The sequence below is a fragment of the Tympanuchus pallidicinctus genome, unplaced genomic scaffold (genome assembly GCF_026119805.1).
Source record: "Tympanuchus pallidicinctus isolate F22 unplaced genomic scaffold, pur_lepc_1.0 scaffold4, whole genome shotgun sequence".
NCBI classification, from domain to species: Eukaryota; Metazoa; Chordata; class Aves; order Galliformes; family Phasianidae; genus Tympanuchus; species Tympanuchus pallidicinctus.
In genome coordinates, this window is record NW_026294758.1 from 11617238 (window position 1) to 11633656 (window position 16419).

Here is a 16419-nt window from a genome sequence, read left to right on the forward strand (position 1 = left end):
GGTACAAAATAAGTTTTTGAACAATTCTAATTCCTGTAGTTTGATTGGTTGTTAGAAATCTACTTTCCTCTTTGTTGTCTTCTGACAAATACTTGTAAGGAATGTGTAAAGCCTTTGCACCAAGTAGCTCAGATGCTTCTATCAGCACCCCCACTCAGGGCCCTCAGGTTCTGTTATTCATTCTGTCAGACATTAAAAAGTGTGCTTCTGTTTTTACAGTGTAAAATGCAAAAAGCAGTGATGTTCATGGGACATATGCGCTCCCTCTCAGTTACAAACGTTGTCCAAGGAGGCACCTATCTCAGACAACAGGTCCTATCTCTGAACAACAGGAGCAGAACAGGATGTATATTTTTAAAGAAGGCCACTTTTTCTGAAGGATTGTAAGACTTAGAAACTATTAATAGCTGGGACATTTATCAGAGATGTTAGTCATAAAAATTGGCATTTTGTACCAGTTCACTCTGCAAAGAAAACCCGAGTTTTCTTAAGATGCATTTATATTGGCAGTGATCTCTTTGAAGGCCCTGCAGCAACAGCAAAACTTGATGGAAAAAAATACTTTGCTGAGAAATACTGTGAAGTATTTTAGTATCCCTCCCTCCAACTCTGGATTTAAATTTGAAAGTGAAAAAAAACTCATCTTCTAATGAGAACAGTTTGAATGTAGTCAGGATGATTTGTGTGACTGACTAATGTTATCTTTTCTGTTAGTGACCTGTGCTCCTGTTACATGGACGGTGTTGTGAACGAGTGGTGTCATGCTTTGCTTGTGAAGGAATCTAATTACAGATATCTGATTTCAGGGGGAAAAAAAAAAAGAAAAAAACAAAATTGACTACTTGTGTCTCATGATATGCATAAAGATGAAGGTATTATTAAGTGTTGACAAAAGAAAAAAACCTACATTTTAGCAACTTTTAATTTACTAGTTTTCTCATGTAGCTGCACTGAATGCTTGGAGATGCTGCCTTCTGCTCTGTAGCTGTAAGACAAAAAAGAAACAGTCCCTGCAAACAACCTCCTCCTTAATGCAAAAGTAAAAGCAAACAGAACAGGGAAGGATATTTTCAAAGCTGCACTTTGAGCACAGCACAGTAAATGCAGCCATGGACATGTCTTTTTTGCAGTGTTTTTGTAGTGACTTGCTGTTCTTGTACATAGCGAACCAAAATATGAAATACATAAGTGTAGTGGATGTTAGGTAATCACTGCTTTTGTGAGGCAATCACAGAAGACATTTCGCAGTATTGCACAGTATCTTGCGGATGAAAATGGAAAGATTGAGGAAAAAAAATCATCTTTCTGAATTTGTACCAGATCTGCAAAAGTCTGTCGCAGAGATCCAGAACCAGCAATCTCATAAATCAATGCATTTTCCTCAGAGCTGTAATTTACATTGACAGGAATGCTTACTCATGGAAGTATCACTTATTTTATGTAGTTTAATGCAGGGCTTTTCAAGGACTGATATATTAATCTTCTCAGAAGTGTGAGTGAATGAGCTTCCCTAATTTTTCACTGCCAGATGTGAAACAGAACAGATGATCTGCTGGGTGGGAAGCCACAGTCCTGAAAAGCCAACATGAGGCAAGGAAAAGGTTTCCCCTCGTGTTTTCTTCATCGATATGCATGAGGAACACCTGAAAGGTGTTTTGTTGTTTTTAAATCTTTGAGCCTGGGGGGTGGAATTTAATATTATAAATCAGGTCTGTTGGGAACTCTTTGCCTAAGGATAACCGGAAAACAGATGGGATGTTTCAGGAATGGCAGAACTGTATCTTCAATTCAATTGCTAAAATAAGCTACTGAGAGAGTCTCTCTCAGACATTACTGTGTACAAATTCAGCTCTGTTTGATTAAACTGTTCCAGTTTTCCAGTTCAGAGACAGCCTGAGGAACACTTAGCAGTATCTTTGGCAGTGATTCAGCATCTCCTAAACGGCGAATGAATGGATATGTCTATTTCCACATTGTCTGAAGGGGAAAAAAACCAACTTTTATTTATGCATCATTACAACAACAAGAAAACACAAGTGAACGGTTTTTACTTTTAAGGTCACTTTTAACACTGATGCAACAATAAACACATTAACTTTTCACATTATTTCTGCGTGAAAATTAGGCACAAAGTACTGGCAACATGGCAGAAAGATCTCTCTTCTCAAGGCATTGGGCATTCTCCTCCATCTTCGAAACACTTCTAAAAAAGTACTATTTCAGAGAGCAGTGCATAAGTTAATACATGATTAATTACAAACCCACACAGCAGAAAAGAGACTTTTAGAGAAGATACGAGTAGAAAATCTTATCATTAACTGGTACTTTCTAAAAGGAAAAAAGTATTTCTTAAAGACATATTTTTAACTCTCAGTACTTAACATTAATCATGAAATGAATAGACTAGAATTCACTTTCCACAAACAGCATAAAAACCACTTCATAAGTACATTGTGTTGCATACACGCTGTGTCTATATGGACTGATTTTTAAATTCATGGTTAGTAATTCAAGATTGCCTAATGTTACTCCACGTAATTTCTCTGCTACAACATGCTTCCCACATCATCTTTCTTGTTTCTGCCACGCATGTGCTGAGGCTGGTCCAATAATGCCTCCCGAAATACAGCACTGTTCTCCAGTCTGCACCTGAATGGAACCAAGTTCTCCACAAGCTTCACCACGTGTGCCAGTGGTTAGCAGTATGACATAACATCACTTTCGGAACTGCCTCAGTTCTGATTGCTCAACTGTGTAACCTCGTGGAGCTAAATCTACCCATTCTTACTCATCCATAAATGAGTAAGGAACTTTCAAGGGATGAACAGTCCTTCTCTGAAAGATGAACAAGCAATCAAATAAATACCCTATTCCTGTCGCCAGCAACGTGTTTGTGACCGGAACTGGTTATTTCTGAGACACCCACTGAGGAATACTTGATGAAGTAACAAAGCAAGTGTGACAGCTGTATCCACGTCAAACTCTGTGCGGGTCACTGTGCATCAGGGTGCTACACATCTCAGGTTAGCAGAGCTGTGAGCACTGTGACTTTCAAGGCTTATATATTTTTTGTGGAGGAGTTAATTTTGACTACAGTGGAACAGGTTTCCTTCTTTGCTCATTCCGGTTACCTGTGGGAGTTTGGACAGAGAGCAATTCTCACAGAATCTCTATAATCTAGAGATTGAAAAGACTTGGTATCGAAAAATCATTTTAAGATTTAAATCTGTAGTTCTGGATGTGCATTTTGTTCAGTGTTGTTGAGCAGGGATGTTAAACCATGCTATTTCTGTATGTCGAAAATTTCCTTCTTCAAAAAATATATATTAGGGGCTTTTTATATATATTCTATATTTTTATATGTTCATATTCGTTTTTATATATTTTTATATTTTTCCATCAAAAGGAATTTACAGAGAAATTGTATATTTATTATTTACTTGAAACTGTCTTATAGTAAGAGCAAGACTAAACAACATCACTACTCATACAGCTATTCATTAGGCAACAGAGCAGAGTGAATTTTGACAGAATTCAGAAGATGACAGATAACACCCACAGTATTTTTAGGAAAGGGCACCTCATTTTGGCATACAGAAATTCAGGTTATACAGACACCAATACAAATGGCTTTTTTGTTTGTTTGTTTGTTTTTGGTAAATATTGGCAAAAGAGAGCGCATTAAATACTTTTCAAGCTTTAGAAGACAAGTTATTAAATGTTAGATTTGATGCCATAAATCATCTACAGAACATACACAAATGCAAGATAGATGTTTGGAACCACAAAACACCAAACAGGAAGGAAAAGCACATCTTTGATAGAAACGATTAAAAATATATATGAATTATCTTAGAGGCAAAGCATGTTCCTGACCTGTAGCAAACTCATACTCTTGCTTCAAATTAGGCAAGATGAGGTCTTCCAGCTCCCAGGTGAATATCCCCATTGTTGGATTTTTTTTATTATTATTATTTTCTTTTAATATGTGAGAGCAGGACAGAGCTCACCCTTGCTCCCAGGCAAGGAAAGGTATGTGATACCTTCCACCACCTGCATCTTGTGTAGAGAAGAAACACGCGTATGGGGAGGACAAGGTCCCACGTGTTCTGCCTGAAGCTGCAAGTAACAGCTCCATTTTGACAGAGCCTTTACCTCCCCCACCCATCCTTGTTTTAATCATTGAACTCCAGCAGACAGCCTGAGAAGCCCACGTTGATGGACGTGGCTACCTGGTGCTGCAAGCAGGGTTTGGTCGTTTTAGATGAGAAGCGAGAAAACCACTCAGGCACTCTGCTGGCCTCATGGCTCCTTGCTGGACTGCTGTCAGATGCTGAATGCCCAGCTGCAGCGCTCGGAGGTCTGTGTACTGTGCCGATTCCCAGTGGGCACATCGAGCAGATTCCCAGTCTTCATCTGGAATTTCTCAAGTGGAGCTATGCATACAGCATAGCTTTGTAACATCTGTTTTCATTTATAGTCTGTGTATTGTCTGTTTACAAGCAGTAAATTCACTGAAGCCAGAGGATGTTGCCTGTTGACACCCACCACTGCCCACCCTTCAAGCACAGGCTCGTGTCTGGAATGTCTGGACATCACAAAACTCTCATGGCCAGCATCAAAGTCAAATGTTCCAGGTTCCCAAATTTCATTTGTACAACTTGTCTGGATGGAAAAACAAGGCAGTGTTTGGGCAAAACTTGCAACCTAGAACTGAGAACTGCATCACCTAATATCCCTCATACATTCAGACTGATGTGGGTAAGGCTTCAGTGCTAAAGCTGAAATTAAGAGCATATAATAAATATTCCTCAGTCTGCAGAAAGCAACATCATTTAATTAATTCATTAGATGGGTAAGTATATCTTTTGATGTAGTACCTAAGCCATTTAATTCATTCTGAGGCTGAGAGCCCTACATCACAGATCTGCCATCTTTTACAGTTAGGTAGAGCAGTGAGTCTGTACACATTGTAAACATTTTATAACTCTTCAATCTCCTGTCAAAAATTCACTAATTGCCTAATCTGCTAAGTCTGTAATGACTGCTTCCTTAGTAGCTTTTTTGTATTTTTGGTCTCGCTAAGGGAAGCAGGTGCTGCTGGTATTGTTTTTGCCCATAAGGTTTCTAGGGTAATTTCTTATGTAAGAAATTAACATCCGGAATTGGGGGCTGCAGATTCACATTGAGCGGTGGAAGAAAAGCTGGTCTTGCCCGAGCACTGTTATCCAGCAGAAAGGCTCCTGAACCCTGTCTTTCTGGAAAAGTCTCATTTTTTCTTCTCCTGGGAACAGAAGGTATTTTCTCCAGTAAATCTCTAGAACTTGGAAACAAAGAGTGAGTTGGAGACACAGACTTCTTCTTTCCTATCACTGACTTACTGTCTTCTGCAGCAGCAGGATGTAGAGCAGTAGTTAACTGAGAATGAGCGCTGTGATGATTTGCTCCTAAGCTTCTTTTTTTAATCATACTGCGTAGGTTTGAAATTAAGCTGGTTGGTCCCAAACTAGAATTCTCATCCTCACCCCCAAGGATCTCACTGGGAAGATGCTCCTCTTCACTACAAGTCTGAGTGTTTATCACCTTGTACAATTTCTTTGATCTACTTTGAGCAGCACTTTTCAGTAAATTAGCAGTGTCTTTTATGTCAATATTTTGGAGCCTGTTAACAAACTTCTTTGATAAGGCAAAGCCACTGGCTTTGGAAGAGAGCTTTTCTTCTGGAGTTATATCCTGGAGCTCTCCACGTAGATTGGAAATCTTATTCTGGTGAAACGAGGAAGTAGAGCGCTTTACCCACGGCTCAGACTGAAGTTGCTGCAAATGTGTCAGCTTGGGTCCCATGCCTGAGGAACTTGAATTTCTTGGTGAAAATGGCTGAGAACGGTCATTGTGTTCGGGATGCTCCAGATCACTGAAGCTGAAGTGTGCCCTTTCAGTTTCGTTTGAGCTTGAAAGTGGGGGTGATAGTGTCAGTTCTATTTTGGATGGGGCAATGTAGGAAACTGGAGAGTGGCATACCTCAAGTTCTGGAGGAGGCACGTTTAAGTACTGTTTTGTTGTCAGCCTTCCTGATTGAGACTTCTCTGTTGTGATTATGATAACCTCCTTTCCTCTTGCTCTACAGGCATTGAGAAGAATTCTCAGAGTCTCTCTGTCTTCAGAGTTTATTGCGTACACCAGCGCAGAGCAGTCAGAGTGATCTTGTAGGCTTGGGTCAGCTCCACTTTTCAGCAGCAGAGAAACCACCTCAGGCCCCGCTTTTCCTAGGCAAGCATGCATCAAGGCTGTCTTTCCAGATTTGTCCTGGATGTTTGGATCTGCCTTGTTTTCCAGTAGATATTTAACCATCCTTGCCTTGCTGACACTCTGAGAGTCTGAATGTCTTGTCCTACAGGCAATCATTAAGGGGGTTTCACCTCTGTTGTTACTTTCATTGACGTAGACCCCACCTTCCAACAACAGCCTGGTGAGGCGTAGTCGACTCTGATAGACAGCTCTGATCAGGGAGTTCTCTTCTGTCGGCACTTCTATAGTCTGATTCATGGCACTTGTCTTTTACGTACACCTTCCTAGCTGCAGAAAATAACACCCAGTGCTCAAAGAAGGCAAGGAGGCCAAAAGAGAAAAAAGAAGAAAAATAAGGGGGGGGGGCTGGGGAGGACGGAGAAAGATTAGCTGTTTGAATTGCTCCTATAAATTTGTCAACACTCCTTTAAGACTACAAGGGGGGGGAGGAGGGGGGGAAATTACCACCTCCCAGACTTCCAGAAACGCTTTTTTTTTAAAAAAAAAAAAAACAATATTTGAAATATTTATAGTTGCTTAAAATGTATTTGTCACTATGTTTTCTCTTTCTCCACACTGTAATGGCTTTATACTGACTACACCTAAGTGACTCTGCAGAAGTTGTAGCACTCCTGATTCAAAATATTGGAAGCAAGAACAAGATGAACGCTGCAGCGTTTGTTTCCACTGAGTTCCTGCGAGTACCTGAGCTGCTTCTATTTTTTCTTATCAAATGACAGTGCTAAACATCAACAAATTAGTGAGGAAAAAAACAGGTTACTTAATAGGGTCTTAATGAAGAAGAAAAGCACAAGCACACTTTGTTTAGCTAAGAATTAACTTTTAAATAGTTGGAAGACTTATATTATTTCTTTTATAAAAGTAAAGTAGTAACATTTGCAGAACATTACCTTAGTTACGGTGCTTGGAGAACTTACTAGTCTAAGTGAAACTGCACAAATGAAGTGATGCCAAAGCTGCTGTGCTTGTCGTGGAGCTGGGAGTAATACACTGCCTGGGCAAAAAGCATCAGCTCTAAAAGAAAAAAAACATTCAATAGTATGAAGAAAAATTCTGGAGATTTCATATGAAAAAAATAGGAGCTTAATGACATAAACAGTGGCTCGAGTGCACTCTCAGCAAGTTTGCTGATGACGCCAAGCTGAGGGGTGCAGTCAACACACCCAAGGGATAGGAAGTCATCAAAAGAGACCTGGACAGGCTGAGCAGGGGGCCAAGAAGAACTTCATGAGGTTCAACAGATCCATGTGCAAGGTACTGCCTGTGGGTCGTGGCAACCCCCAGTGTAAGTACAAGCTGGGGGATGGAAGGATAGAGCACAACCGTGCCAAAAAGGACCTAGGGGTACTGATGGATGGCAAGCTGGACATGGGCAGGCAATGTTCCCTCACAGCCCACAAAGCCAACCTGGGCTTTCCTGGTATTCTGGGCTGCATCAAAAGTGGCATGGCCAGCACCATGAGGAAGGTGATCCTGTCCCTGTGCTCTGTGCTGGTGAGACCTCACCTGAACTACTGTGCTCTCAGTACAGGAGAGACATGGACGTGTTGGAACATGTTCAGAGGAGGGCTATAAAAATGATGGAACACCTCTCCTATGAGGACGGGGCTGTTCATCCTGGAGAAGACTCCAGAGAGACCTAACAGTGACCTTCCAGTATCTAAAGGAGGGGGAGAGAAGAAAGAAAGGGACAGACTCCTTAGTGGTGTCAGCTGTGGTAGGGCAAGGGGAAATGGTTTTAAACTCAAAGAGAGCAGATTTAGGTTGGACATAAGGAAAAAGTTTGTGGGTTCTTCTTTTGTTTGCTTGTTTTTACAATGAGGGTAGTGAGGCAGTGGAACAGGTTGCCCAGAGAGATGGCAGATGCCCCCCGTCCCTGAAGACATTCCAGGTCAGCCAGCACAGGGCTCCGAGCACCTGACGGAGCTGTAGGTGCCCCTGTTCATTGCAGGGGATTTGGACTAGATGGCCTTTGATTCTAAATTACTTTCTGTTTAGAGAAAAGTCTTCAGAGACAGAAGAAAAATCAGAATTTAACAACTGGCAGAGCAATACGATTTCAAAACAAGATTGGATATGAAAACTAATTTGTTTATTTACAATTTGTTTCTAGAGAAACAAAAATGTCAAATTAATTTAATTGCAAATGAAATGAACAAACTTATTACTAATCTATAGGGAGTATTAGTAATATTCTGGTGAATAGCTGAGAAGTAGTAACTTCATTCTGTTTTTCTTCAAAACTGGTGTTTTATGTTGAATTCTGAAGTCGAAAGACAGTATCAGTGTACTTTTTTTTGTTCTAAAAGTCCAAGAAACAGCAACATAAAAGTCAGCTGAAATACACGCTTACCTCAGATCTCCACCCCTGCCATAGGTACAGGTGCCTTTGTCCAGCTGTGACACGCCACGGCTCCTCAGCTGCAATGAGAACAGTTAGTGCAGGGGCTTCATGCTTATTTCTGTCCTCATGGAGCAAATATCACACTGCTGACAGTGGTGATCACTGGTGAGAGCAGAGATGCCACTGTGATAATATCATTTTCTTTCATTGGATTTTGTTCTTTTTAAAAGACTTTTTCTTGATAAAACTATATTTTAAAACAAATTGGACTGAAACAGCTTTAAGGATTCATTCCATTACAGTGAAGTTTCATGATGCAGTACTGTCTCTCTCAGCTTTTATTGATGTACAAACCATTATTATGAAATACATATTTTTGAGGTGTAAAACAATCAAGATTATCATCAAGTCTATTATTAAAAAGAACAGTCCAATTAACTGGTGCATTCAAGGTGTCAGGACACAAGTTAAAGAGAAACATTTTCTAGATAGCACACATGCTGGAGTTCTGACACAGTCTCCCCTCATTTTTTAAATATCTGTAAGTCACCAGTGATTTTATATTTCTTTCAGACTTATCTTTTGGTACCTACCTGCATGCATTACTTACATGAAGGTACACAGCACTAACAGAAGTCTTTTCATCTGCAGAAATTCTTTGGTTAGAAGAGCATTAAATAACAGGCACAGGAGGAGTTGAGAATAAGCCATTTGGCAAGAAAATGAGAGTGTTCTTCTGTTATCTGACCAAATGCTACCACTTGCTTACAGGTGCTGTCTGCATATACTTCAACTGAACTATGAATTAAGTAAGGGTAGAGTAAGGCTAGCCTAAGCCAGTAGCGTTTAAATGTTTGGAGCAGGTTTTCTACTTGGAAGACCCTATTTTGCCATAGCAAAGCTAAGGTTACTTAAAGCTCAACTTCTAAATAACTTCTACTCTCTTAATTAAACAGAGATCAGCAGCAGCCAGAAGAAGCATTGAGCCTCATTCACTCATTCACACTATGAACAGACAGCTGTAACAAAGAGCTGCAAAAAAAGATGAGGTGCTTGCATGCTGCTATGATCATAGAACCATAGCAGCAATAGAATCAATTCTGTGATTAAAGTTGGAAAAGACTGCTAGGATTATCTAGACCGAATGTCCACCCATTACCAATACTGCCCACTAAATCACATCCCTAAGTGCTGTACCCTTTCCTTAAATACCTCCAAGGGACAGTGATTCAACCACTTCCCTGGGCTGCCCATTCTGGTACCTAACCCCTCTTTTGGAGAAGAAATTCTTCCTAATATCCAACCTCCTCCGGTACAGCTTCAGGTCATCACCTCTCATCCTATCACTGATCCCCACCTCACCACAACCTCCTTTGCAGGCAGCTGTAGAGGGGAATAAGGTCTCCATTGAGCCTCTTCTTGAGACTGAGCAAAACCAGTTCCCTCAGCTGCTCCTCGAAAGGCTTGTGCTTCAGAAACCCTCAGAGCTTCTCTGCCCTTCTCTGAAGATGCTCCAGAACCTCCATGTCTTTCTTGTAGTGAATGACCCAAAACTGAACACAGTACTTGAGATGGAGCCTCAGCGGGGCAGAGTACAGGAGAACAATCACCTCCCTGCTCCTGCTCGCTGCTCTGATACAAGCTAGAATACATTGGCCTTGGCTACATAGGCACGCGGCTGGCTCTTGTTCAGCTGAGTGTCAATGAAGACCCCAAGTCCTTTTCCTCTGCACAGCTTTCCTGCAACTCTGCCCTCCTGTAGCATTGCCTGGGTTTGTGACCAAAGTGGAGAATCTAATACTTGATCTTGTTGAACTTCCTCCCATTGGTCTCAGCCCACCTATTCAGCCTGTCCAGATCCCTCTGTGGGGCATTCCTACCATCAGGCAGATTGACACTTCCCCTCAACTTGGTGTCATCTGCAAACTTACGAGAGTGCACTCAATTCCTTCAGCCAAATCATCAATAAAGACTGTAAGTCGGTTGGGCCCCAATATCAGCCCCTGGGGATCTTTCAGAACACCACTGAGGACCAGCTGGATTGGACTCCATTCACCACCACTCTCTGGACGTGGCCCAAAGCAAGTTCCTTACCCAGAAAAGTGTGTACCTGTCCAAGCCACGGGGTGCCACCTTTTCCCAGAGAATACTGTGGCAGACAGCATCAAAGGCTTTGCTGAAGTCTAGGTAGACTACCCTAACAGCCTCTCCCTCATTCACCAGCTGGGCTACCAGGTCAGAGAAGAAGATGAGACTGGTCAACTAGGACCTATCTTTCATGAAGCCATGCTGGCTGGGCCTGAACCCCTGGCTGTCCAACACATGCCATGTAATCTTACTCAAGATGACCTGTTCCTTATTCTTCCTTGGCACAGGCTGACAGGCCTGTAGTTCCCTAGATCCTCCTTACGACCTTTCTCGCAGATAGGAATCACACTGGCAAGTCTGCAGTCCTCTGGGACATCTCAAGTAGACAAGGATCACTGATGGATGATGGAAAGCAACTTGGCAATCACTTCCACCAGTTCCCATGGCACCCTTGCATGGATCCCATCTGGCCCCATGTACTTGTGACAGTCCAGGTGCAGTAGCAGATCTCTGACTGTTACCTCCTAAGTTGTAGGGGGTTTATTCTGCTCCCCAACTCAGACTTCCAGGTCAGATGGGTAGAGTACCCAGGTGATACTCTGACTATTAAAGTCAGGTGTAAAACAGGCATTGAGAACCTCAACCTTTTGCTTACCCTCAGTGGTCATGTTCCCCACCACATTCAGTAAAGGATGGAGATTCTCACTGTCCTTTAACTATTGGTACATTCGTAAACACATTTTTCCATTGTCCTTTACCACAGTGGCCAGGTTGATACTGGACTTCATACTGGGCTTAAGCGTTTCTTCTTCCTGCGTATAACTTAGCAACTTCCCTGTGCTCTCCCTGAGTTGCCTGTCCCTTCTCCCACAGGAGGTAAACTCCTCAGTTCCCTGTTCAGCCACCACTTCATCTTACAGCACACTGGGACAGCACACTCCTGCATCTTTACAGTTTCCTTCCTGAGGAGCATCCAGCCTTCCTGGATCCTTCTGCCCTCCAAGAAGGACTCTTAAGGGATAGGATGGTGGGGGGATGGTGCAAGCACCGAAAGACATGCAGGATGCAGAATACACTACTGGAAGAAAAATTATTTGTTATTTATTATTTACTGCTGGCTACTTCCACCATATCTACACTGGCCATAGGCACGCATCTGCATTTACACAGATATGCATGCCCAGCTGAGAACAGACCAAGAGCCATCTGTGTGCATCTCTTGCCCTCACAGTGGTGAAGAGGTACCACAGAACATGCAGCACATGTTGCATGAACCTGTCCTGTTAACACCAGAAGAGTTACATATCTGTAAATGAACAGTATAATGCAGAACACATTCTTGACAACTAGGCACCATAACCATGATTTCATCTACAGAATCTGTCCTTACAGGAGAATGTGTCATGGGCCACATGTCATCATAAAACTGCTATTGTGGAAACAAAGTTTAGACAGACTTCTGTAAGACCAGAGTGACATTGGCTGAATGGAAACACACCTAGACAGGGTACACACTGCTCCAAAAAAACACAAATAACAACAACAGAAAACCCAATAACCTGACAAAAATGCACAGTACTTACAGATACTTGTGAAAGTCACAGTTCAAGCAGACTCCCCATAAGATTTGCTCAGTTGATAATTAAACAAATTGGGATTACACATGCTCTAATCTCACTAGCTGTGATGCCAGGAACAACTGCATGTGTTACTGAGATGTGAGGAGAGCCACAGGAGCAAGACTGGTGCTGGGACAGCTCATCAAGGAATGAGGAACTGCATGACTTTAACTGCAGATTATAAGCTGGTCTTTCAGAACATTCACAAATTTCTAATGTTCTTGTGCAAATCGCATTCCAGAAACACTTATTCTTTCTGTAGATAAATTAATTTTATTTTTAAAGAGACAAATTGTCCTGGAGACTGGGATGAAGAAGCACAAGGCACCTGGTAGAATGAAAATGAATTTTTGAAGGCAAAGATGGTTTGTTACCAAGAAGTAGTCAGGCAGTGCTGTGGATCTGTGCTGAGTCCTATCTTGAGGTCTGACAGGCAAGTACAAAGTGGTGATAACCTAGATCCCTATTCTGACAGAGGTCCTGCTGCCATCAAAGTGGGAAAAGCCAATGGAACTTAGAAGTTTTAGCAATTTTTTTTTGTCCTGTACCCCTTGCTTCGTGGTCTGCAAGCATACTGATCAGCTGTCAGTGCTCCTGCTCACTGCAGGGGAGTTGGACCAGCCTTTAAGGGTCCCTCCCAACTCAAACAATTCCATGGCTCTAATTACCAGGTGACAGCATTTTGTTACAGGTAAGAATGGAAATAACCACAAAGCTAAGTGGCAAAACGCCCACTGTTGTAATGTACAGGTATTTTCACTACGTGAACATAGCAAAGGATGCTGTGAATTGGTGTTATTGCAAGATATTCCTCACTTATTCAAAGTTAACGCGAAATCTTCTTGGTATGCCCCACCCACTCAGTTGCACACAACTTTTCACAGCAGCGTTCCGGGATCTAAAACGATTCCACTACAATTAAGGCAGCGATTCTCCCCTCTGTCAGAGACGGGCTCAGCCACTGAAGGAGCGCAAAGCCGTCAGCGCACCCGTGACTCACCTTAACTCCTCGAACTCTCCCGGTCCGTGTAACAGCTCCGATCTCCCCCGCTGATCTTTAACGGCACGTAAGAAACGACTTCTAGTTAACAAATTACAAACAGAGCCAAAGTTTCCCCCACAGCCCCGGGGAGCTGCCGGGACCGAGCCAGGTTTCAGGCACCCAGGCGCGACTCCCCACAGCCACAGCATGTGCCCCTCCGCCGAGCCGAGCTGAGGGCGGTCCGGGCGCTGCCTGCAGCCGTCCCACTCACCGTGCTGTGCCTCAGAGGAGCGTCGGAGAGCTCCCGAGCCCGCAGGCTGCCGTCTCACCGGTCCCCTCGCTCCTCACCTGTTCCCGTCGCGGCTCCTCGGGGCTGGAGCGGCGCTCCGCCGCCCGCCGCGGTCTCAGCGGGAGCCGCGCCTCCCCGCCACGCGCTCAGGCACGAAGTGCAAGTTCCGCCTGCTTTTATAAAGGGGCCGGCGGCCAGCGGGGCGAGACGTGAGGCGGAGGGGGTTCCCCGCTGCGCAGACGTCGACTCTCTCGGGTCGCGCTCAGCGGAGGCAGCGGGCGCCCACGTCTGATGCTGCCCAGCTGCCTCACAGCCGCGCTCCGCTGCCTCGTTCACACAGCCCTCCTGCCCCGACCCAGCCTTCCCTGCTACCTCCTCAGGATGGCTTAGGAGGTCCTCACACCTTGCTGCCCATCTCCTCGTGGCAGTGGTCTCCCTCCACGGGCTGTTGGCTTTCCGGTGTCCACCACTGCCTCCATTTCCCTGCTGTCCTCTACAAAGTGATCTCCTGGCCGCGCTGCTCTCCCTCCGCTGCGAAGGGCAGCTGTTGTGAAGGAACAACTCCCTGAAATCCCTGCTGCTTCCCACCACTTAGGGGTATTTATTGGCATTTAATGTGAAGTTGAGGCAGATGACCAGAAGCTGGTTGCCTCTAGCTGACTTCCCAAACAAGCTCAAAAACAGCCTGTGGCAGTGTCCAAACTCTACTGGAAATGTGGCTGTGGCTTTTAGTGCCTACAGGGAACCTTACAGGTCTGTCCCAAGAGTACCATCTAATAAGTAAAAATGATCACCTAGAGCCATAAGAGAAGCTGAGAAACATGTCAGATCTTTTTCAGGGGAGCCTGAAGCAGTTCTGCCTTGGGGTGTATTCAACTTTTACTCTGCAATAATCCCCAGCTATTTCAGATGGCAAAACTGCAAGGAAAAAAAAAAGGGGGGGTTGGATTCTGTTTATTTCTAGGAGGGCTACCATTGCTATGGTATGCCATTTCATAAACTGCCATGGAAGTCTCTGGAAGGATCCAGCCCAGGAAGGATCTGGGCAACCTGATTTAGCTGTATGTGTTCCTGTTCCTTGCATGGGAGTTGGACTAGGTGGCCTTCAAAGGTCCTTTCCAAGTCTAAGACTTCTATGATTCTGCGATTCTCAATTTCTTCATTATTAATCAAGCCTAAATCAATCCAGATACTTATTTTGATATGTTTCTCTTTGCAGGGGTACCTGTAGCCCCGCTTGGAGTTGAAGGCCCCCATATCGATATAGGATTACCTTACATCATGTCTTCTCTCTGTTTCTTCCTCTCCAGAAGCAACTATAATTAAAGTATGCCAGGAAAGAATTTTTTTTTTTTTCTTTCTTGGTACTTGATGTTGCCTAACAATGAACCAACCTGGCAGAAAATAAATCCTGGGATTTCATCTATCTATCTATCTATCTATCTATCTATCTATCTATCTATCTATCTATTTATTTTTGTGAGTAGTACATGGAAGTTTCTCTGCAATACCATTTATTATCCGTTTTAATGCAGGGGCATTTTGTATGGATTCATCTACTGAGAAGTAGGCTACACTGTGTTTTCTAGAGTGCCTGGAAATGATCTTCGGCACCAGAAGAGGTTTTAATAAGTGACATTTATTCCAATGGAACCAACCTCTATGTTCTTCATCACTAACTCAGGAATACAAAAGTTTTAAAAAAACTAAAAAAATCCTGTCAAATACAGTGCATCAATGTCTTCTCACAGCTGCCATGTACTATGTTTCTGAGTTTCTCTGAGGATATAAAATCTTAAAATGTGTCCAAAGGGAGGCAACAAAGAGGTGTGACTTAGGAGGAGTATATGATGTCACTTGGTTTGTCCAGCCCAGACAAGAGAAGACTAAGGGGTAACTTCAATACTCTCCAGATTCTTCATGGGGAGCAGAGGGTAGCACTGAGCTCTGCTTTCTGGTGACAGCAACAGGGCCTGAAGGAACAGCATAGAGCTGCATCAGGGGAGGATTTGGGGGGTTAGGGAAAGATTCTGCCCCAGAGGGCTCCCCAGGGCAGTGCGCACAGCTTCAAGCCTTTTGATGTTCAAGAAACATTTGGAAAGCGCTCTCATCAGATCCAGCTTAACTTTTAGATTGCTTTGTGTGGAGTTACACTTGATAATGCTCATGCATCCCTTCTAGCTAAGGATATTCTATGATTCTATGATCTTAACTCCTTGAATACTGTTTTTCTAAACTGACCGTCTCATATAAATACTTCTTCTGCAATGGACTTTCAGGTTACTACAAAAAGTCTATGGAATTTCAGACCATATTACTAGTTTAGGGCACCTTTGCAGAATCACAAACTCAACAGGATTGAAAGGAACCTTTACAGATCATCTGGTCAGTCCCTCTCACTCCAGCAGGACCACCACAGAACTGTGTCTGGATGTTTTTTGGTCTAGATCCCTAAAGTCCAGGACTCCAATAATAGTCAACCTCTCTAGGCAGCCTGTGCCAGTCTCCTACGGTAAAGAAGTGTTTCCTTGAACTGTTCCTTGGCACAACTGAGAAAAGCTCCACTCTCCCTGCACTCTCTCCTGTGGGATTTGTATAAACTGATATAATCACCCCTGAGCATCTCTAGGCAGAACAGTCTCAACTCTCACTCAGCCTTTCCTCACAACTCAACAGTCCAGCTCTCAGCCCTTCCCTACAGGAGAGAGGCTCCAGATCCTTTGTCATCTTAATGGCCCTTTTCTGAACTCTCTCCAGTAGCTTCACATCTCTCATGTACTTGGAAGTG

At 43.3% G+C, this 16419-nt stretch overlaps 1 protein-coding gene across 1 annotated transcript; it reads right to left on the bottom strand.

Annotated features, from left to right (window-relative positions):
* Positions 1 to 1908: 1908 nt before the first annotated feature.
* On the bottom strand, positions 1909 to 13769 carry ANKRD34B (ankyrin repeat domain 34B). Its single transcript, XM_052700799.1, has 5 exons — positions 13691 to 13769; positions 13361 to 13410; positions 8663 to 8836; positions 7200 to 7323; positions 1909 to 6576 (listed from the first exon to the last, which is right to left on the bottom strand). The coding sequence occupies exon 5, from the start codon at positions 6544 to 6546 to the stop codon at positions 5128 to 5130; it is 1419 nt and encodes a 472-aa protein (XP_052556759.1). The 5' UTR covers positions 6547 to 6576; positions 7200 to 7323; positions 8663 to 8836; positions 13361 to 13410; positions 13691 to 13769; the 3' UTR covers positions 1909 to 5127.
* Between the last annotated feature and the right edge of the window lie 2650 nt (positions 13770 to 16419).